The 21,209-nt window shown below is 55.8% G+C and overlaps 1 protein-coding gene across 2 annotated transcripts in view; it reads left to right on the top strand.

Annotated features, from left to right (window-relative positions):
• ELAVL1 (ELAV like RNA binding protein 1) overlaps positions 1–20,442 on the top strand; it is a 33,728-nt gene extending 13,286 nt beyond the window's left edge. The window contains exons 3-6 of one of the 2 annotated variants that reach the window (XM_012641447.1): positions 6,657–6,760; positions 11,128–11,281; positions 15,240–15,465; positions 18,910–20,442. In XM_012641447.1, the coding sequence (XP_012496901.1) occupies positions 6,657–6,760; positions 11,128–11,281; positions 15,240–15,465; positions 18,910–19,234 (809 nt within the window). In that variant the 3' untranslated portion in view covers positions 19,235–20,442. The remainder of the gene's footprint in view (positions 1–6,656; positions 6,761–11,127; positions 11,282–15,239; positions 15,466–18,909) is intronic. The other variant, XM_012641448.1, reaches the window with a different exon arrangement.
• The last annotated feature ends 767 nt before the right edge of the window (positions 20,443–21,209 follow it).

Here is a 21,209-nt window from a genome sequence, read left to right on the forward strand (position 1 = left end):
TGTTGTCTTCCCATCCGCAGAATGTCCATTCCCTGTCTCTACCTCCTTCTAGAACCATCCACGTCCACTGCCTTTCAGGAACCACTTCCCCGGCATTCTTTCTACCCTGAGGCCACACTCTGCTCCTCTCACAGCGCCTTCTCTTCCCAGCCTTAAGCTCACGTTGTCCTCAGGGTTACTCCGTGACCCTCTCCTTCAGACGCTGCACTTGGGTGAGCAGGTTCACCGAGGCTCACAGGTGCCCCCTGCCTGCCACCTCTTTTGTGCCAGAAAGCTCTCCTGAGCTCTGGGTCCCTTAGCACCTCAAATTCAGTGTATTCCTAACTAATCTTAACTCTCCCACCAGCTGGCCACTGGTTTCCAGTGTCCCCATCTTAGTGTATGGCATCACTGTCCACTCAGTGGCTCTGCCAAGAGTGGCTTCTGGCGTGTGTCCCTGGCCCTTGTCCTCCTGAATGTCTCTTCACTCCAGCCCTTTCCTCCATCTCCCCAGCCACCATCCTAGGCCAGGACACCACCTTTGGCTGCACCATCGCTCTGCCCTCTTACCCCGTCCCTCATGCCCCCTCCAGACTGTTCTCCTCGCTGCGGCAAAGGGGCCTCGTTAACAGCCCCCCTGTGACCCTGTCACTCCCCTTCTCCAAAACCCTCAGGTCCGCGCCGCTTGGCTTGAGGAGGCCTTTCCTGGCCTGAGCGCCACATGCTCCTGGCTTGTGGGTTCCCACGGCAACCGGGCAGCCCTGCACTGTGGGGTTTCCCTGAGGCTGAAACTTCCTCGTCCAGAACGTTGATATAGTTCCCAGAGGCAGGAGCCTCGTTAGCCTGTGTGGCCCTAGACGCAGCCAGTCTGTGTTTGCTGAGTGATTGGTGCCCGGGATCGGGGTAGAGTGCAAATCTGCACGGACATTCATTCATCCGGCAAATATTTACTGACCGCTGACTGTGGGCTGGGCACCGGTGGCAGGAAGAAGGAGGGATGTGTGGTGGTGGCTGGGAGGAAGGGACTGTCCTGTGTGCTGGGCTCAGGGTTCAGAATGTTTCTGGCTGGTCTGGACCTGGCCTCTGTGTTGGGGACCTGGCGTTGGTTGGTGGCTGTTCTGCCCACAAGCACTAGCTAGAGGGTGCCGCTGCAGCGTCCAGCTATGCTGCTCGGTGCCTTCCTGGGCAGCCCTGCCCTGCTCTTAACCCTCCACAGTGGCCCCGTGTAGCCCCCGGGGATCAGAGGAGTCAGCCCTCTACCCTCGAGTCACTTCCGCCATGGAGTTCCAGCCTCCAGCCTGTTCACTGGGCTTCTGTCTCACACTGTGCTCCTCTAGCTGGGATACAACTCACATCCCTCAGCCCACCCGCCGCATCCCCCAGCTCTCCCTGGGCCGGACCGAGCTGCTTGTCACTCCTAGACCCTCCCCTCCTCGCACTTGTGATTCCCGAACACTGTTCGCTCTGCAGGAATGCCCTTCCATATTTGTCAGCCTAACCGCTTTTTTTCCTTAACATGAGTCACCTTTTTCCTCACAGACAAAAATTTAAGCATGAGACAAGCACAAAAAAGGCCTTACGTTGCCGCATAATCCCACCGCTGTTAGCTTCTGGGCGCGTGTCCTTCCAGACGTTTTTCTTTACACATTCCTGGCTGTAAACAAGCATGTGCTTTTGCAAGATGGGCTCTCTCTCGCCCTGCCAAGCTGTGCAGTGAACTTTTCTTCCTGTATCTGAACGTTTCTCCTTGTCACTGAACTGCGTGCTGTGCCGTTATCCTAATGACTGCATACTATTCTATTTTCCATTTTTTCATATTTATAAGCCCCACTGCGGTAAGTATCCTGGCACAAATCTTTGCTCGCTGGTTATTTCCATATGAAATCTCCCTGGATGTGAAACAGCAGATGGGGAAAGCCTGTCTTCTGACGGCTCTTGAGGCTCTTGGTCCTTGTCACCAACTCACTCCTGGAGGTGTCCAGTTTATACTCCCTTCCGCACAGCCCTGCCATCCCCAGGCCTAGCAGGATTTCTCATTTTTGCCAGCCCGAGGAGGGTCAGACGACATCCAATCGTGGTGATAATTCATGTTTCTAGTGAAATTCATTACTGTTTTCATCTACTTACTGACTTCTTCTATAAAACACCCTTCTCGTCCCTTCCTGTGTTCTTCCTTTTGGGGCCTTTGCTCTCCCGTCCTGTCCAGTTAATTCACACGCACCCCTGCAGTCTCTGTCTCTTGGCAAAGTCTTCTCTCGAGCCCCCACCGACCGTTGAGGAAAGAGCTCATGGTCCCTGCCCTTTCACGTTGCAGAGGAGGGCCTCGCCCCTGGGCGCTCACCCCTCAGTCGTGCACCCCGGTTCATTCGAGGCTCTTCCAGCTCTGAGAAGCCCTAGGAGGTTAAACCGTTATGTCTGGCGGCAGAAGACGGAATGCCGAGGGGTTCTGTCCAGTCCTAACCCTTGCCTAAAGAGGGCGAGAAGCACGTTTGGAAATGCTGGGGTGCTGGTCAGCGTTTGCCCCGGGGGGCGCCCAGCGGGGCAGCTTTGCTTTCCCTGGGCAGCGGCTCTCAGAGTGCCTCCCCCTGACCACCAGCAGCATCTGGGGACTGAAGAAATGCAAGTCGCAGGCCACACCCAGGACCTCCGTATCAGCCACTCTGGGTGTTTGGCCATCTGCACTTTAACCTTCCCAGGGGGTGATGCCAATGCCAGGCAAGTCGGAAACCCAGAGCCCAGAACCCTTGCCCTGTGCCCAGAAGGGGTGGGGGCTCTTCCCACAGTTCTAGGAAGTGAGAGCTGGGGGAGGGCTGGCCTCTCAGGCATCCCTGGCTCTCAGATTCAGGCTCTTGGCATCCCATATCGCTCCCTCCCACCTCCCCCTTCCTCTCTTCCCTTATCCCCTGCCCGCACCCTCTCTGCCTCATCTCCCATCCCAGGGGCCCTGGCTGCCCCCAAGCCTGACTCCAGGCGGGCCGGGAGCAGCCTGTGTGGGAGCCATGCCCACCCCGGCCCCAGGCCCCTCCTGGGGCTGATCTCCCGTGTTCCTGGGTGGGAGTCGGCTCTAGCAGGCTCCTTCCCCTGGTGGGCAGGGGGTAGGAGGAGCGTCTGTAAGGGGTGTGGAAGTGGGTCTGGGAACTGGGTCCCGGGCTGTGGAGTGACTTAGGGAGCCATGGCAGCACCCCATAGGTGCCCCTGGCTCAGGTGGCTTGTGGAGGGACAGTGATCTGGTGGCCTGGCGTAGGCCTCCGCTCCTCCACATGCTGTGGGAAGCCCCACTCTCTTCACGCTGGAATTGCCAGGGAGCTTGAAAAACCACTGAGGTCAACCACCCTCCACCCCCACCTTCCCCACTTCTGACTGAATTGGCCGGGAGTGTGGCCTGGGTGGCGGTGGCTTTAGAAAGCTGCCCGGGTGACTCTGGGTTGAGGAGGTCAGTCTGTAGTGGAGGCAAGGGTGGGGCTGGGTGAGGCACTTCCGGTCTCTGGCCTCACCTGGCGGTGAGAACCAGGGCACCGTCCTTCCTCCCCGCCGCCCGCCACAGGGGGAGAGCAGGCTTGAGACGGAGCAAGGCCCGTGAGGAGTGTGCAGAGACTCCCTGCCTACCCAGGCCCCACCCCCACAGAGCCCTGCCCTCCCCAGGGAGCTGCCCCCATCACACCATCTGCAGTCCTCTGGGTGGTCCCCCTCTGCTGCTGTGGTCTCCCCCGGACTAGCTCAGGGTTGCCCCCGGCTCCTGCCCCACCACTGCCCACCGCATCCACCTGGTGGCCACCTCCCAGGCGCTTCTCTCGGCTTGTTGGCTCAGCCACACTGGCTGTGTCTCCTTTCCTGGAACAAGCCAAGCGTCATCGCCGCCTCAGAGACTTGGCACCCACCCTTCCGTCTACACTACTCACACCCAGCTGCGCCAAGGTCTTGGTTCAAGTATTTTCTCCACCAAGGGCCCTCCTGGCCCCTGTCTAATGTGGGCTTGTCCCGCCAGCTTCACTCACAGCACAGCGGAGATTGTCCTCATGGCACCCAGGCGGGGCTTGGTTCTCAGGGATGTGCGCTTTAGTTTCTTGCTGGTTTGTTTGTTGTCTGACTCGCCCACAGGGATGAGGCAGCAGCCATCTCTGTCATGAATATCACTGACCTCCAGCTGGGCACGAGGCCTGGCACCTTGTAGGTGCTCAGTTAATATGTCAGCGCATTGAGGGGGATGGAAGGAGACAACGGCCGCCTGAGGATGCGTGCCTGCCTTGGTGACATGGGCAGGTGCGGGCACACGCTTGCTGAGGAAGAGCGTGTGGTGGACAGGAGGGCTAAAGGGACCTTGGGGACCACCAGTCTTGAAAGGGCTGAAGGAGGGACAGTCGAGGAGACAGAAACCTGGTGTTATGTCCTGGAGGCTGGGGCATCCCAAGAGGGTTGGCAGTACCCAGCGCTGCTGAGGGCTCAGGGGGGGACATGTCCTGAAATGGTCCTCAAGGCAGTGACCATTCTGGGAGTCCAGCTGGAGCCACCAAGCAACGGGGAGGCGAGGAAGTTTGTGGGCTGGTCAGAGACTGAGTTTCTGTGCCAAGAGGAGCCAGCTGTGACTGAAGACACAGGAATGGAGCCTGGGACACACGAGTCCTCGCTGGCGTCTGACTTCCCTAAGCCGTGCGTAGGAAACTTGAGGCTGGCAGCGAAGGGGACAAGTGGTTGAGGTTCGTGGATGGAACAGAAGACAAGAGGCCCGCATGCAGGTGGCTCCTGCCCCTGGGGAGAGCAGGTGCTGGGGAGGGAGAAAGCCCGGCTGGAGCCGTGGTGGTTACCCATGTCGCAGGCACCTGCGCTCCGATTTAACGTGTGGTCCGGCCCACTAGCAGGGACCCTGAAGTTCTGACTTGGCTTCAGTGGTCGCTTTCTGACCTGTGATCCTGACTCATGGCGGCCAGGGAGTGGTCTTCTCGGGCCCAGCCCCGTAGGCTCTCACTTTGTCCAGGGCTCCAGGGCCAGGGATCCAAGACCCGCGGAGTTTTGTTAGAAATATGGGGTTAGAAGGTTAGATTTTGGTTTAGTTTAAAAAAAAAAAGAGTGGCCTGCACAGAAATGCAAATAATTTCTATAGCTGCTGTGCGCTGATGGGGGGAGTGTAACTCTTCAAGGCCCCCCTTAAAATACCGGCTGCACGTCCTGCCTGCGTCCGTCACAGGCAGTGTGGAAAGGGAGGAACTTCACAGCCGGGAAACCTGGCAGACCACCCACCTCGGCCCGGTGATCGAGGCCAGTCTCAGCAGTGGTAAGTCGCACTGAGGGCCTGCGCCCTCGGTGTGACGTGACGAGAGGGGCATGTCCCTTCTGCGGTTCTCCCCAGGACCTGTGATCCCCCTCTTGCCCCGAGAAAGACCCCAGACAACCCCAGCTTGAGGAGGGTCTACAGAACACCCCACCAGCCTTCCTCAGAGCCGTCAAGGTCATCAAAAACCAGAACTCACAGCCAAGAGGAGCTTGACTAAATGTCTTGTGGGACCCTGGGGCAGAAAAGGGAAAACTGAGGAAATCTGATAAAGTGTAGACTTAGTTAATAACAACGTATCGAGCTCAGAGCCACCTGTAGTCCCAGCTGCTTGAGAGGCTGAGGCGGGAGGGTCACTTGAGCCCAGGAGTTTGAATCTAGCCTGGGCAATACAGCAAGACTCTGTCTCTAAAAAAAATTAAATAAAAAATAATAATAATGTATCGGGATTGGGTAGTTCATTGTAACTAATATACGATGTTACTAACAGGAAACTGGGTGGGGGTATCTGGGAACTCTGTGTATTATTCTTGTAATTCTTCTGTAAATCTAAAACTATCCTAAGAAATAGTTTATTAAAAGAAAGTGGCAAAAAATACATATGAATAAATTAGGAATAAAAGTACAAAGCTGGGTTAGGCCGTCCACTGGGTTTATGGTCTCCTGGTCGGTGAGGTGGGGCTGGCCAGCTGCCGGGAGGATCTCTGCCTCAGTGGGGCTCCAAGCCCTGGCCTGTTGTTGACCTGCTCGTTGTCACCCTCTGCTGGGTGAGGCCGGGCCCTTGTCATACAGTGGGGGTCAGTAGCCTTTGATCACATGGATAACTTGGGAGGGTGGAGATCGTGCCCTTCCTGGGCCGCTTCAGTTCTCCCCTTATGTTTGTCCAGATGTTCCTGAGGCTCCTTCCCCTGCCATGCCGTGTCCCTCCCATGGTGTCCAATGGGTGGTCCCTCTTGCCTATACCAAGCATTTTAAAAAGAGGGGGCAGGGACACCCTGCCTATAGCCCCGGTTTTCATTGGCTGCGGAGAACTGAGGTTTCCAAACACGGTGACTCCCCGCACACTGGCAAGGCTGTGCCCAGGCTGTGAAGCGGGCACAGGGGCTGCCTGGTGGGGCTGAGGATTCTCTTAGCCTGGGCCTCTCCTTGGGCTCCCCGTCCTCTTCCACCCCACAGCTGGGTCGGGTTGGCCTCAGGTGCGGAACGGAAACGGAGCTGGCCTGGGTGGTGCAGCAAGCCCTCCCACTCTGGGGAAGGAAGTGGCGCGTCCCCAAGGCCACTGCTCTTAAGGTGTGCTGTGTCTGCTCTGGCCCAGCCTTTTGACCCCAGCAGACGTAGTCCTGCTTGACCTCCCTGTCCCTCTCGCTCACTGGCAGTCGGTTTACTGATGTCCTCGTGTTCTCCTGCACAGGACACAGCTTGGGCTATGGCTTTGTGAACTACGTGACCGCAAAGGACGCAGAGAGAGCCATCAACACGCTGAACGGCCTGAGGCTCCAGTCAAAAACCATTAAGGTAAAGAGACCTGATCAGCACTTCCTCCGTCCCTGTCCTGGGCGGGGGTCTGTGGCGCCCTGCTGACACCACTGAGGGGACCGCCAGCACAGCTGCTCCTCGGGGGCCTCCTGTCAGACGTGAGCTCGGGAGTGACCATCCCAAGCCTCACACTGGTGGCTCAAAGCCTCCTCACTCAGCCCCACCAGTAAAGGGTCGTGTGAAGGGATCAGCCCAGGAGTCCCCAGGTCCCCAGGGCGTGTCAGCTCACAGGCCACCCCCTTTGCAGTCTTCCCCCTCCCCCGCCTATTTCTCTTGCCTCCTCGCCACGTTCCTGTCCTGCCGCTGGCTTCTGGCTGGTGGCCGCAGCAACACCTGCCCACCCTGCCCAGTGCTCCCTTCCTGCTCATATGGCCAGCTGTAACCCTTCTCTTGCCAGCATTCATTGAGCACCTACTGTGTGCCTGACAGCGACTAAAACAGACAAACTCAGTGCCCTCTTGTGGGGAGGGTGCGACAGTAAACCAGAAATAGAACAGCTACAGGGCGGGAGGGGGAGGCGGGGGCTGTGAGGGCAGGCTTTGTGGTAGCAGGTGACTTGAGGCACCCAGCCTTGCACACCCCGGGAGTGGCCCTCAGGCAGGGCATGGTGGCCTCCTGGGGTGAGTTAGCAAGACCTCCGGGTCCCACAGACCGGCTTCCCCTGCCTCGGTGTTCTTCCCAACCTGCCACGCTGACCACTGCCTCCGTTTCCAGTGCAGTTCTCTCAGCCCAGAGCCCCTTACTCTGTGTCTGAGCATCTGTCTTCCAAGTCCTCGATCGTGGGCAGCGCCCACTTAGTGGGCCAAACCCCGTGTCTTTTCCTGATCTTTGCTCCCCCGTCTCCTGTCAGTCCTGGCGCCTTGGCAGCCGCCGTGCCCCACCACCCCTGGGCAGGCTCCCTGGTGAGAACGTGCCTGCCAGGGTCATGTCTCTTGCTCTGAAGCCATCTGGACTGAGATGGTCCCTGTGAGCCTTTGGGTCTGCCAGATCCCCCCACCCCAGAGGAAGACGCTCCCCGAGTCACATCAGGCACCCAGAAGCGTCCTCCTTGGCGCCGCACCATGGCTGTGCTGCCTGAGCTCATCTGGGCGTCAGAGCCCCCCAGGGAGTTGTGAAACACAGGTTCCCGGCTGCAGTGGGGCCTCCCGAGCCACTGTGCGGGTGGGCCCAGGAGCCTGGACTTTTGCCGGCCTATCAGGGAAGTCTTGTGATCTCTCTGTGGCAGCACACGTTCAGCCTGGAGGGTGGCCTTCGTCCTGTCCTTAAACTCTTCTGTTCTCTTGGTTACTCAGTGGCCAAACCCTCACTCATCAGATTGCTCAGACCTGCCTCGTGCCGTGTGGACGCAGGGTGTGCTGTGGGCTCCTGAGGGCAGGTGGCAGGCGCAGGACTCCTGTGGCCTTGGGTCCGGCGTGGGCCCCAAAGGCTCCTTCCACAGGAGAGGCCATGAGCGCAGCTGCTCATCATGGTGTTTCTACCTGAGCTGGGGCCTGTTGTGCCGCCCCCTGCCTGTCATCCCAGCATGTGCGTGAGGAGGCCGGCTCCGCCTTCGGCAGCTCTGCCTTCTGCTGGCGGAATCTGGTTCTCGGGAGCTGCTGGCCACTGTCCTAGTTCTGCAGAAACAGGCCAACTTCTTGTGGGCGTGACAGCCTCAGCCGCCACTTCTCTCTGGGTCTCCCCTGAGGATGCCTAGGCCTGGCTTCTCTAGCTGTCCCCCTGGGCGTACTCTGGGGTTCTTTGTCATCCCAGCATGTCTCTTCACTCAGCAAACCTTGCCACGCCGCTGGCCACTTCCTCAAGGTGGAGGGACTTCAGATCACCTGCCCTGCCTTTGAGAGCCCCCAGTTTAAGGGTGACCCATCTGGGCAGCATGGCCAGGGCCGTGACAGAGTTGTGTGTTCATCTCATCCAGGGATTTTTATTTGGTATTGGTCTGATGCCAATTCTGTTGGCCAATTCTAGCCACCCAGAATTGGGGCAGCCCCCACAAGTTTAAGGGCATGGTCCCTGACAAGGCTGCCCTCACTTCAGACTGCACTTTGGGGGTCCCCAGGCCACCTGCACTTCTGATGAACTGGCTACAAGTTCGGGGGTTCCTACGACCCCTTCAGGTTCATTAATTCAACAGAATGACTCCCAAACTGGCACTTCCGATGACAGTTTTATTATAAAGGACACAAGGCAGGACCTGTCAGCTGAAGAGCCACATAGGGCAAGATCTGGAAGTTCCCATACACAGAGTTCCTGTGTCCCCAGCCCGTGGGGTCAGGGTACATCACCCTCCCTGAACGGCCACGTGCTCGCCAGCGAGGTGTCAAGTGTTTTTACTGGGGTCTCGTTACGTACGCAGGATTGATCGCATCCATCTCCCACCCTCGCCCCCAGCCTCCACCCTGGAGGTCGGGTTGATGGCACGTGACTCAAAGCCCCAGCCGCCCAGTCACATGGTCCATCTTTCTGGTGATGGGGCCCCATCCTCAGCTTAGTACAAGCTCAGGTGGGATCCAAGGGCTTGTGAATAAAAAAGACAGAAATTCCAAGGATTTTAGAAGCTTGTCATCAGGGACCTGGGACAAAGACCAGGCAAATTCTTTATTATACAGCAGGTGTGGACTGAGGGCCAAGCCCCCTGCCGGTGCTGGGGCTTCCATGGTCTGCCCTCGGGGAGCCCAGCAGTGCACACACATCACTGTAAGATGGCCCCAGGACAGGCTCGGAGCCTGTGTCAGCGGGCAGTGCCAGGGAACATTGCCGGAGTCAGAGTTGAGATGTGGGGAGGAGGAGTTGGCCAGGCCGGTGAGGAGACTCGAGGGTGTTCCGAGCACAAGGACCTTCAGGAGCCCAGGGCAAGGATGGTTGCACTGGAGGACATCTGGTGGCCAGGCACGTTCTGGGAACTGTAGGCTGTTCCCAAGGCCAAAGCCCCGCTCCTACCCATGTAGGCAGGGCTTTCGAAAGGCCCGTGTGTGTCCCCAGGGCTCTGCAATCCCAGCCCCACGCAGCCAGCCTGACGTGCCCTCACCCTCACCTTGCTCACTCTGTCCTCTTTGGTCCTGATGTTATTTCTATTGGTCACAGAGTCGAGAGTGAGGAGTCCTGTCCACCCGCTGTGCCCATCCACCTTTTCCCCGTAACAGCAGCCCGGGCACCCATGGTGAGAGAGTGGTGTGTGGAGGTGACAGGCTCAGCCCTGCCTGGGTGCAGCTCGGTGTCCCTGCCAGGTGCCTGTGTGAGTCACTTACCGAGGGCTTGTCTCACTTGTCCCCCCACAGCCCCATGAAGGATGATCCCCAGCTTAGGGGTGAAGAAGCTGATGTTTCGAGTAGTGAAATAGCTCTGCTGAGGTCGCGGAGGGAGGGAGGGGCAAAGTCGGGGTTAGAAACTGGCCGCTGTTAACCCCAGCGCCAGGTCTGTAACTCCTCTCACCTATAGAAGGCAGCTCAGCAAGGCTGAAACGCAGGCAGCCGGGCTTTCTTGGTGACAGCTGCTGTCTCGTTCAGCAGATGTTCCTGATGCCTGCCCTTCACCTAAATCTGTTCTGGGTGCTCCGGGTAGCAGTGAGCACACAAGTCTTACACTTCTAAGAGCTTGTTCTGCACAGTTAAATTAGTAAAATATGTGGAGTGCCAGGTTGGGATAAACGCAGTGCAGGAAAACTACGCAGGGACAGGAGGGGCCCGGTGCGGATGTGGGTGGAGGGGTACGTGGCAAACCAAGTGGTCAGGGACTTGTAGGACTTTTCGTGGGCTGCCCTGGCAAAGTACCACAGGCTGGGCGGCTTAAACAATAGAAATGTCTCATCTCATAGTTCTGGAGGCTGAAAGTCCGAGATCAAAGTGTCATTTAATATTGAACACTTGGGTGTGAGACTCAGGCTTCCCCCAGAACTCACAGGCGCCATCTGGACTACTGTGGCGAGCTTGCTTATTGGCAGGGGGCCTTACATACGCTCCCAGTGGCTCCCAGCTCTCTTGCCCACTGCACCGTGGGCCCCTCGTGGGGAGGGACCAGGTGCTGTCCCCAGCACTGGTGCATTGTCCAGCATGTCAGAGAGGTCATATGGGCGTGGATCCCGGCCCTGCCACACACCAGCTGTGGGCCCTCGATCTCTTTGCTTTGTGAAATAGGAATCATGTCCACCGCACTGGGCTGGGGGTGGTGAGGACCAAGTGAGAAAGTGCTAGGAGGTGTCCCGGCCCACAGTAAGCTACCAGCACGTGCAGCCACAGGTGACAAGCGTTAGCGATGAGAAACTGTTCTGTGTGGCTTTTCCTAACCCCCCAAATTTAGCACCCTCCCTCGATGCTTTGGCTACACTAATCCTAGAAAGTGGTTGTGCTTTCAAGGTATCGTATGCTCGCCCGAGCTCAGAGGTCATCAAAGATGCCAACTTGTACATCAGCGGACTCCCGAGGACCATGACCCAGAAGGACGTGGAGGACATGTTCTCTCGGTTTGGGCGAATCATCAACTCCCGGGTCCTTGTGGACCAGACCACAGGTACGGCCGGCGGCCCGGGGCACGTGGGAGGGTTTTGCTCCAGGCTTTCTCAGGAAGACACTGTTTGGTGTTTAAATGTCATTAGTTATTCCACAAATGAGGACAGCGTGGAAATGAAAAGATACTGCTTTTGTTTAATGAGGCTGAGGAGGTAAAATAGCATTAAAAAAAACCCCGGGATTAGGCCAGCATTTCATTTGTGGTGAAAACACCAAGAAATTCTGGCTTCTTCCCTCAGGCACCCAAATGTCCTGGCCTTGCCTGTGAATGGGGTGAATAGGCTACTGCAGCCCCAAATGCCCACGTTCCTGTGGCCGAAGCTACAGGGTTGGCTGTTTCCAAGGAGTCCTTCCTTGTCTCCATGATCCAGTGCCCTCTCCAGGGAGCACAGCCAAAGCGCACGGCACAAGCAGTGACCTCCTACTGCGGGTGGGCAGTCCCGGCCGCCTCCGCACTGGGCTCGGGCTCTGGGCTTTGCGTGGCACTGTCTGGCATAGATGAGCTGGGGGCGCCCCCACGTGCCCACGGCTGTGTTCTGGTCCCACTGTCCAGCCGGCCTGTCCCCTGGGCGAGGGACTAGGACAAGGGTGGCCCCGCCAAGCCCTGCCTATGGCCCCGTGTGGGCAGCAGGGCGCTCAGGCCAGCCCTGTTCCCAGCAGGAGTAGGAATGTGCCAGCCGACTAGAAAGGAAGAATCTCTGCTCACCAAGCCCAGCGGAGCCCACTGAACCGTGCGTTCTCTGCACACGGACTGCGTGCTCACCCCCTCGGCTGTGGTGTTAAACCACACCGGGTAGTTGGGCCACAGGAAGTCATGCTCTGAGGCGACCTCCCTTTTGAGAGACCAGCAGCCCTCCTCAGGTCACGCAGACCTGCAGGAGCCTCGAGATTCATCTGTACACAGGCGGGGCCTCCCTGGCCTGTGACAGGGTGCTGGCAGTGCACGCACTTTGTCCTGTGTCCCCTGAGCTGTGTGCCTGGGGCAGGCAGCCTTGCCAGCTGCTCTCCACCCAGCCAGCGGTGGAAGCCCTGCCTGGCACGTGCTGCCCTTTCACTGCCGGGCTGCAGTCCTGGGCTGGGACCCGAGGAGGGGAAGGGGCCACCTCGCATTTCATGGAGGTGCTGGGTGCCGCCCATAGCCTGGCACAGACACCAGTGAGCACCAGGCGGGCTGGAGGACAGGGTCACACACACGGCCTCCTTCGTTCTGCCTTCACTCTGGGGAGAGAGTGGGGGATGCCAGGTACTTGGTAAACACTGCACACCCTGCCACCCCCAGTGTGTACCAGAAGAATTTCCTGTGGTCCCTGAAGTCCCCTCACTCACCTTCAAGTGCCAGTGGAGAGGGAACAGCCAGTCAGTGGCCCAGTGCACGGTTCATTCCCTCACCCGTTGTATGGGCGTCTGAGTGGGTAGCCCAGGGCCCCAGGTCGGGCGGCGACCACGCCAGCCCCATCCTGGATCCCATGTAGCCGGCTTTGCCTCGGCCCGTCTGTGCCCAGCCATAGTCCAGCACTGCTGAGGGGCCCCCTCCTCAACTTGGAGTCCCCCCACCCCTGATGGTGCACCCCCAGCCACGTAGCGTTCCTTGGGCTCCCCACAGTCTCGGGCAGGCACAGACCCACCAGGCTGAGGGAGGTCATTTCTGCAGATAGCTCCCCTGTCTGTCAGCTGGGGACTCTGCCTCCTTTCCCCAGGGTGCTGGGGGCACCTCAGTGTGGCCCCACAGGGTGGGCTGCAAACCTCAGGGTGGCGAGGACGATTTCTTCACATCTTCGCAGGAGGACGTAGGGAGGCAGGAGGGAGGGAGGGCTAGGAGGCTCCCCTCCCCCTGAGCTGCGGCTCCCTCCGCTGGGGACAGAAGGTGCTCTTCTCTGGTACCTCCCGAGGCCCTGTTTGAGGGGGCGGCAGGGGAGAGAAACGCCAGGTTGGGGGGTCTGTATGGGGTCTGCCTTCCTAGGACCTGGTCTTTAGCATTAAAGAGACAGGACGTTTTCTCAAGGAACCTTTATAGCCTGAGCCGACAGGACTCAATTCGTCTTTTAATTTCTTTGCTTGTTCATGTTAATTGGGAACTTTCTAGCTTATTCATCTGGAGAGTGTGCTATTTCTTGGTCTCTGCTCTTCATTCTAAAAACACTAGCAAACAAAGCCCATAAAAATGCAGAGTCATCTTCACACACTGTGCATTCGTCAGATAATTTAAGGAACCCGTGTCCTTCAGGTTAAACACCGTGCCCCACCCGGGTCTCTGTCGTCTCACGTGGGCAGGCTGAGCTGGAAGGCGTGCTCCACAGCCAGGCCAGGAAGCCACAGTGCACGCGGGCTTTCTCTCCGCAGCCGCAAGGTCTTTAGAAATGGGGTGAAACCACCTCCCCGAGGCAGCTCCCGGTGAGCCCAGCCAGCTCCGGCTTTCAGTTGTGTTGGCCTATGTTAGGTTTGTGTTGAGGTTTCCAAGACTGCCTAAGCTGTCGTTCGTGCCGCGTAAGAGTAAATGAAAACAGCATCTGCCGAGGGCATGTTCTCAAGTGTTCCTTCTGAGCTGGAGTGGAGACGTGAGCTCAGGCCCCACAGTCTTCCTGGCGCACGTGTGTACTGCTGGGTCTGCGCTCACGTAGGGCCCACGGCATCACAATTGAGGGGGGCAGCCGGCCAGACCCTCTGGGAGGCCGTGAGGAGTGGACCTGGCGGTGGGCATGTGCTCACTTGGCTGTCACCCAAGGTCCTGAGCTAAAGGCCTTTGCCTGGAGAAACAACCCCAGCTCAGGACAGATGTCTGTCCATCTTGAGGAGAGTGTTTACATTGGGGCTGTCTACTGCCAGCACACCCTTGACCCCAGCCCAGGGATGGCACTCTCAGACTGGCCCCATGCTTTGGCCTCCCCATTCCGTCATTCCTTCTCCCCAGGAGAAGGTGCTAGTCCACTGCTTGGCATGCCCTCACCCCCTACCCCGCAGCCACATCCTGTTCCCATCCTACTCCCCAAGTCCCTGGAGGGACAGGGTCTGCTCCCTTTCTCCTCCTGGGCTGAGGATATGCACGTGCAGAGGGTGAAGGATGGCTGAGCGCCCCCTCCGCCGCTTTCCCTGGCATCTCTCGCTCCTGCTGGGTTGACTGGACGCCACCCTCAGCAGTCAGGCCTCAGGTGACTCAGTTGAGGTGGCAGGAGAAGGTGCCCTCTCAAGGCAGTGGAAGGCCGCGCCAGCAGGACCCTGGCCCTCCCCACGCAGGGGTCCCAGACCTCCCTGGTGAGTCTGTAGGTGGGTTCAGCTCCGTTGTGCGTGCCTGGATGGTCGTCTGGCCTCATTTGATTCTGAGGGCAATGTGCAGCCCACAGGAGGTCACAGGGTCTGAGAGTGGAGTGTCCCAGAGAAGAGTGAGGTAGCAGCAGCAGAAAGGAGCTGGGAAGGGTGGAGGGGGTGATCACAGGACCCCACACTCTCCTGGCAGGAAGGAGAAAAAGATGCACAGGCTGGGTTGGGCACCCAGCAACCAGCGACCCAGGCAGGAAGCCACGAGCCCTGCCCACCATCGCTCCCTGCTTGTGGTGGGCCCCAGAGGCGGCAGCTGGATGGACGCTCCGAGCCCTTATCCCCCACTCACCCCTCATGCAGTGGCAGGTACCTGGCCACTAAGTAGCGAGGTGAACGCGCTCTCTCCAAACGTTGCTTGCTTTAGAAAAGAGGTTTGGGTGTTGGTTTAGGATGTCTGTTGCCAAAATGTCTCTTGGAGTCGTTGCTTAACTCAGAAGAAAGCCTGAAACCTTAGTCTTTTATTAGTCATTGTTTTCTTCTTTAATCCGTTCGTCTGTTTTTGTATTTAGGTTTAATTTTTGTTTATTTCATTAACCAGACATCCAGTCTGAACTACAAGAGATTGACTTGACTCTTGCTTTTCAGCTTTGAAAGTCCTTGCATTTTTTTTCCCCTAATTCCATTTTTGTTGGTTTGTTAAAAAGGTTTGTCCAGAGGGGTTGCGTTTATCCGGTTTGACAAACGGTCGGAAGCGGAAGAGGCAATTACCAGTTTCAATGGTCATAAACCCCCAGGTTCCTCTGAGCCCATCACAGTGAAGTTTGCAGCCAACCCCAACCAGAACAAAAACGTGGCGCTCCTCTCGCAGCTGTACCACTCGCCGGCTAGACGGTTCGGAGGCCCCGTCCACCACCAGGCGCAGAGATTCAGGTGGGTCCGGGGCTGGCACGCTGGTGCCCCTTAGAGCTGTGCGTGGCCCCGCTGCTGGGCCGCCACACAGTGTGGGAGCCGCTGGGGACTCTGGGCTGATCCTGTCACACACACAGCTGTATTTCGGAATCATTTCGTGGCTCCACGCCACCACCTCCGTCAAAAAGTCGTCCCTGTGAAAGCCGTTTACTTCCTCTGGGGCGTTGTCTTTCACTGGAGTCAAAAAGGTGGCACCAGTTCCCACAGGCTACCGCGGCATGGGCTTACAGTGCTCCGGGGCGCAGTTTTGAGCCACAGGAGGATGGAGCCGGGAGTTTAAAGATGGTTCTCTGTCCGTGGGAGAAAAGCCATAGGTGTGCTCAGGCGAGACGAGTCTTCATCCAGAGTTTTTAGACATTTGAGCCCCAGCGCTAAGGCAAACCCTTTTCGAACACTGGCCTTGTGGAGTTGTTTTTATATGTGAATATTAGATGCCTGTGTTTATAAGCCCTGTCCCCAAGGGAACAGTTTCCTGTATTCCTCAGTCCTTCCCTGCTGAAATGGTTCTAGCTGCCCGGATCGAGTAGAGTCGAGACGATTAGAGTCAGTAACCTGGACGCGAAGGTTGAGCGTGCCACTTCCCCAGCAGCCGCAGATCCCGGTTTAGGCGTTGTATTGTTTCATTTTGGTCAAAACCTCAAGCAGTGACACAAGGGCTACTCTCAGGTGTGATAGGATTTTTCTCCACAACTTCTCAGATTTCCCGTCTTCATTTCAAGCAGTGAGGATGCGTGGCCCCACCTGCGGCCGCACGTGCCGCTTCGAGGCCGTGGAGTTCCCCAGAGCAGCTCGCGTTCCAAAGCCTGCCTGCCCCGGCTTTTCTCGTTTAACAGATGGAGGCTGGAGAAGCTTCTCTGGACAGAATCAAGCTGGATTTTAAAATCCAAGTTTAAAAGTGTGATAATACAATCAGAACTTCTTCTGATGGGGCAGGGCATGTGGGTGGCAGCGTTCGTTCGGCGAGTTACTTGATGGCCAGGAAGGGAGACCAGGGAAGGCTGGAGAAGGAGAAGTGGGACTTTGGTCCCGTTAACCAGGACATTTCTGGTCAAGCCAGAAGCAATAGAGCAGACAGAGGGACAAAAGCGATGGAAAGAAGGGGGCGGAGGGCGGGAGAGGCAGGAGAGGAAGACTCGCCACCAAAACGCGACTGAGATGAGAGGAGAGACCCGGGAGAGAGCAGGGCGTTGGTTCTCCATCAGTTCACATCACACCGGGAAAGCCCTGAGGTAGGGGAAGGAACAGTTCTCTATCAGAGAGGATAGTTGGGGAGCAGATTCACGACTGTGGGGACCAAAGAAATCAGCTCTCATCAGCAGGAAAAAAACCACCCTCCAAGGGCAGTCTGTAAGAATGAGAATCATTGGAGTTAAAGGTGGTGAAATATTACCGTCAGATGATTTTCATTGCAGTAGCTCTGTGAAAATGTGGGGAACTCTCATAACTCGGGTCCACATTTGGTTTCCCAGGGAGTAGCTCTGATGCCTGGGGGAGCAGGGGACTAAGGCAGCACCCCACACAACCCCGGGGGAACCCAGATCCATTTAAAAGTTGGACCCTCTTTCCACTTCTTGGTGAAAACCAACCCGACTTAGTGTCCTACGGACGCCTAGGTGCACCTCCCACCCCATGTCATTGATAACTGTGGTCTCACTGTCATCCCAGACAGCCTCAGGACCACGCAGAAGCCACCTGAGCCATTTAACCAACCCGGACATCCTGGTGTGGGCTGTTTAAAATTATTCTCATGATTTTAAAACCACAGCTAATGCTGTATCTTGAGTCCTCCATGTCTGCATTGAAAATAACCCTCGGGCTGGTGAGCTGCATCCTGGGGGCTGGTCGATCTCCTCTCGTGTCTGTCAAGAGAGCAAATCAGTTTAACTGCACCCGAAGGCTCCCGCTCAGGCCTGTAGGGACTTCCGTGCTTGGTCTGACGGGCCACACAGCTTGAAACCCAGGCTTATTTGGGGGCAGGTAATGCTTCTGTGACTGTACTGTGCGGTTTCATGAATGCTGTTTGTCCTCAAATATTCCTAAATTGACCCTAAGACCTTTACTTTTTATTTTTTTGAGAGAGAGAGACAGGGTCTCGCTGTGTCACCCAGGCTGGAGTTCAGTGGTGTGATCATAGCTCACTGCAGCCTCAAACTCCTGGGCTCAAGCGATCCTCCCGCCTCAGCCTCCTCAGTATTTGGAACTACAAGCATACCCCAGGCCCTGCTACCTTTTTTTTTTTTTGTAGAGACAGGGTCTCACTATGTTGTCTAGGCTGGTCTTGAACTCCCGGCCTCAAGTGATCCTCCCGCCTCCACCTCCCAAAGTGCTGATATTACAGCAGCGTTTTGGGAGGCCACCGCACCCAGCCTGACCTTTACTTTTTTAATTTGCAAAACATCTGGGGGTGGTACAGTTTCAAAACAGTTTTGTCATCTACCCTAATCCTTATTGCAATGGCCACACGTTTTCAGAAGTCTTATTTTTGATGTAAATAAAAGTGTTGCTGTGGAAAGGGTCCCACACGTGTGGTTGAGTTTGGTGACCTTGCTGGTGTCCGCCCTTCATCTCCCCCACCTGAGTTCACAGCCCTCAGGTGTTCAGCCCTGGCCCTCTCGGGGTGTTGCCTGGAGCTGTGGGAGGAATTCTCCCTGCGCCCTGCCGTGGCCCCTGGCAAGGCTGTCCTCTAACTGGAGGCCACTGGGCTGTGAACCCACAAGGGGAATTCATGAGTAGGGGAAGGTACAAAATTTGGAAAAAGAAAAGAACTTCCCCACCCCCACCCCACATGCACACGCACATTCAGAGTACGAGGAAAGCGTTTCCTCCTGGAGAGCTAAGGACGTAAAAGCACCTGCAGAGTGCTTTCGCCACAGAGGGGGACTTGGAGCAAGCTCCAGCATTTCACATGTGGGAAATTGCCAGATGTGGTGGCACGCGCCTGTCATCCCAGCCACTCAGGAGGCCGAGGCAGAAGGATCGCTTGAGCCCAGGAGTTCACATGGAGTCTGGGCAACATAGCGAGACCCCGCCTCTAAAATGAGATAAAATGTGGGAAGCGGCAGGAACAACCAAACAGGCCCCCTCTCCCCCCAGCACACACGCACGGTGGGAGGGGTGGATGCCACTGAGTGGGCACCTCAGAGTTGGTTCCCTACAGAGCAGGGATCTCACCGCTCCCCTACCCTAGTGAATTCCTCTCAGTTTAAAAAAACGAAGTCATGGTTTTGACCAACGCGGGTGTCTCAGTCTTGGGCACCTCTAGCAGCGGCAACACAGGAGGGGAAGGGGCCCAGTGTACGAGGTCAGCAAGTGTCTGAGCAGTCCCCCCATCCCCAGCAGCCCCTCGGCGTGGCCGCGTCTGCCTGCGCTGAACTTGACCTGAACGCTGTGTTCTCTGTCCGCTAGGTTCTCCCCTATGGGTGTAGATCACATGAGTGGGCTTTCTGGTGTCAATGTCCCAGGAAATGCTTCTTCGGGCTGGTGCATCTTCATCTACAACCTGGGCCAAGACGCCGACGAGGGGATCCTCTGGCAGATGTTTGGGCCCTTTGGCGCCGTCACCAATGTGAAAGTGATTCGCGATTTCAACACCAACAAGTGCAAAGGGTTTGGCTTTGTGACCATGACAAACTATGAAGAAGCTGCGATGGCCATAGCCAGTCTGAACGGCTATCGCCTGGGGGACAAAATCTTACAGGTTTCCTTCAAAACCAACAAGTCCCACAAATAACTCGCTCATGCTTTTTTTTGTACGGAATAGATAATTAAGAGTGAAGAAGTTGAAACTTTTTTTGTTAGTGTACAACTCATTTTGCGCCAATTTTCACAAGTGTTTGTCTTAGTCTGAATGAGAAGTGGAAGGTTTTTATACTCTGGGATGCAACCGACATGTTCAAATGTTTGAAATCCCACAATGTTAGACCAATTTTAAGTTTCGTAAGTTATTTCCTTTAAGATATATATTAAACAGAAACCTAAGTAGACTGCATTGACTAACCAGTCCCTCTGGATGGTGGTGAAACTGAAGCATGCTTTAACTTCTAAGACTGTCTAACACTCGTTTCATTCGATGTCTCCACAAACTGGATAAAAAACAAAGTGATCTTTTAGTTTTAGTTTTTAATCTAAAGATGTTAGACAGATGCTGAGTGTGCGTTTTCTCAACCGCTTCAACATTTTAAGCGATTTATGCTTTGGTTGACAGGAAGTTGCTTTCCCAGGCAGGTCCCGTTGCCACCTTCTGCTCACTCAGTCCTGGGCTCTGCCGAGCGAGTGGTCCTGGGAGTGGCAGCGGGCCCGTCCAATGTGAGCCACCACCGGGGAGGGGGGCTGCATGCCGGGCCGGGCCCTCCAGCGAAGGACACAGTGTGTTTCGTAAGCCCAGGCACCAATGGGAACGGACCAAAGAGTTTCAGGGAAACTCCAGTATATTCCAGAGTCAGATCTGGGCTCCAGGCACGCCTGAAGATGTGTCGCTACTCTGACATCCCGAATTTCTGTCCACACGTTGCATGCACGGTGCCCCACACGTCGGATACTGTTGTTCACGATGATTTCTCCAGTTTCCAAGAGCTTTTAACATAGCTTGAAGGCGTACGATAGCTCTATTTTTTAATAACACAGAAACATTTGAGCATTGTATTTCTCGCATCCCTTCTTGTGAGCGCTAGACTTTTTTCTATTTTAGTCGAATTTTGTTTTGGAACTTTGCTTTCATATGAACACTCAGCAGAAAAGTACTTCACTTCTTGCCAGTTATCCTATTAACAAAAACCTTTGATTTGTAGTTTGAAAGATTAACCCTCAAAAGTTCTCTTCATAACTGCCTTGACATTTTGGGTTGTTCTGTTCTGTTAATTTTCTTTTGCTTTTTTGTGTTTTTTGTTTGTTTTTACTTTTGCATTTAAGACCATTAAATTTGATTTTGTTTTGCTCGAATTTTGTTTTGTTTTTTATTTTACCTTTTCTTTCTTTTTGGCTAGGTAAGGTGCAGATGGCCCAGCATTCAGGGAGGACTCATAAGATCTTAAGAAACAAATAACTTGCCTCAAGACAAAGCATTTCTGAGTCTGTGACGTAGGAATGCACAGTCACAGATTGGTGGTTTTTAAACCGGGAGCCAGGAAGTAGGAAGAGTCTGAGAGAAGGCCCGTGAAGTAGGCAGGGCCAGATCTCCCGAAACTCTTCCGGACTGTGGTCTGGTTTTTATAAATAACTAGTGTACAAAGAGACTCAAAGACGGGATAACTTAGTACCAGCAGTTTTTAACCTTGACATGAGACTAAACATGTGACGATAGGCTGTTTTTTAGTTATCGGTATCATGGAATGACGGCGTTATCTATCTATTTATTTATTTATTATCTATCTATTTATGTATTTATTTACGTGGAAAATCGGGCCATAGGCACAGCTGTCTCCAGAGCAGATCAGTGTCTCCAGGAGCCCTTGGACAATGTGAGGCTGCTGTCCCTGCCCAGTGGTGTCCCTGACCTTTCACGGAGGGGCTGTTTGTGTCATCCTCACACACAGAGGATGTTGCCCTCCCTACCCAGGTCTTGTCTCATAAAAGTCGGCCAAGTGCCACAGGGGGCCTCCTTTCTCCCGCAGAAGTTCCAAACCCTCAGTAAAAGCCCGCCCGGGGGGGCCTCCCCCTGAGACCCAGAACCAAGGCCCGTTTGCCCAGATTCGACTCAAAAGAGGGTC

The sequence above is a fragment of the Propithecus coquereli genome, unplaced genomic scaffold (assembly GCF_000956105.1).
Source record: "Propithecus coquereli isolate 6110/MARCELLA unplaced genomic scaffold, Pcoq_1.0 Scaffold164, whole genome shotgun sequence".
NCBI classification, from domain to species: Eukaryota; Metazoa; Chordata; class Mammalia; order Primates; family Indriidae; genus Propithecus; species Propithecus coquereli.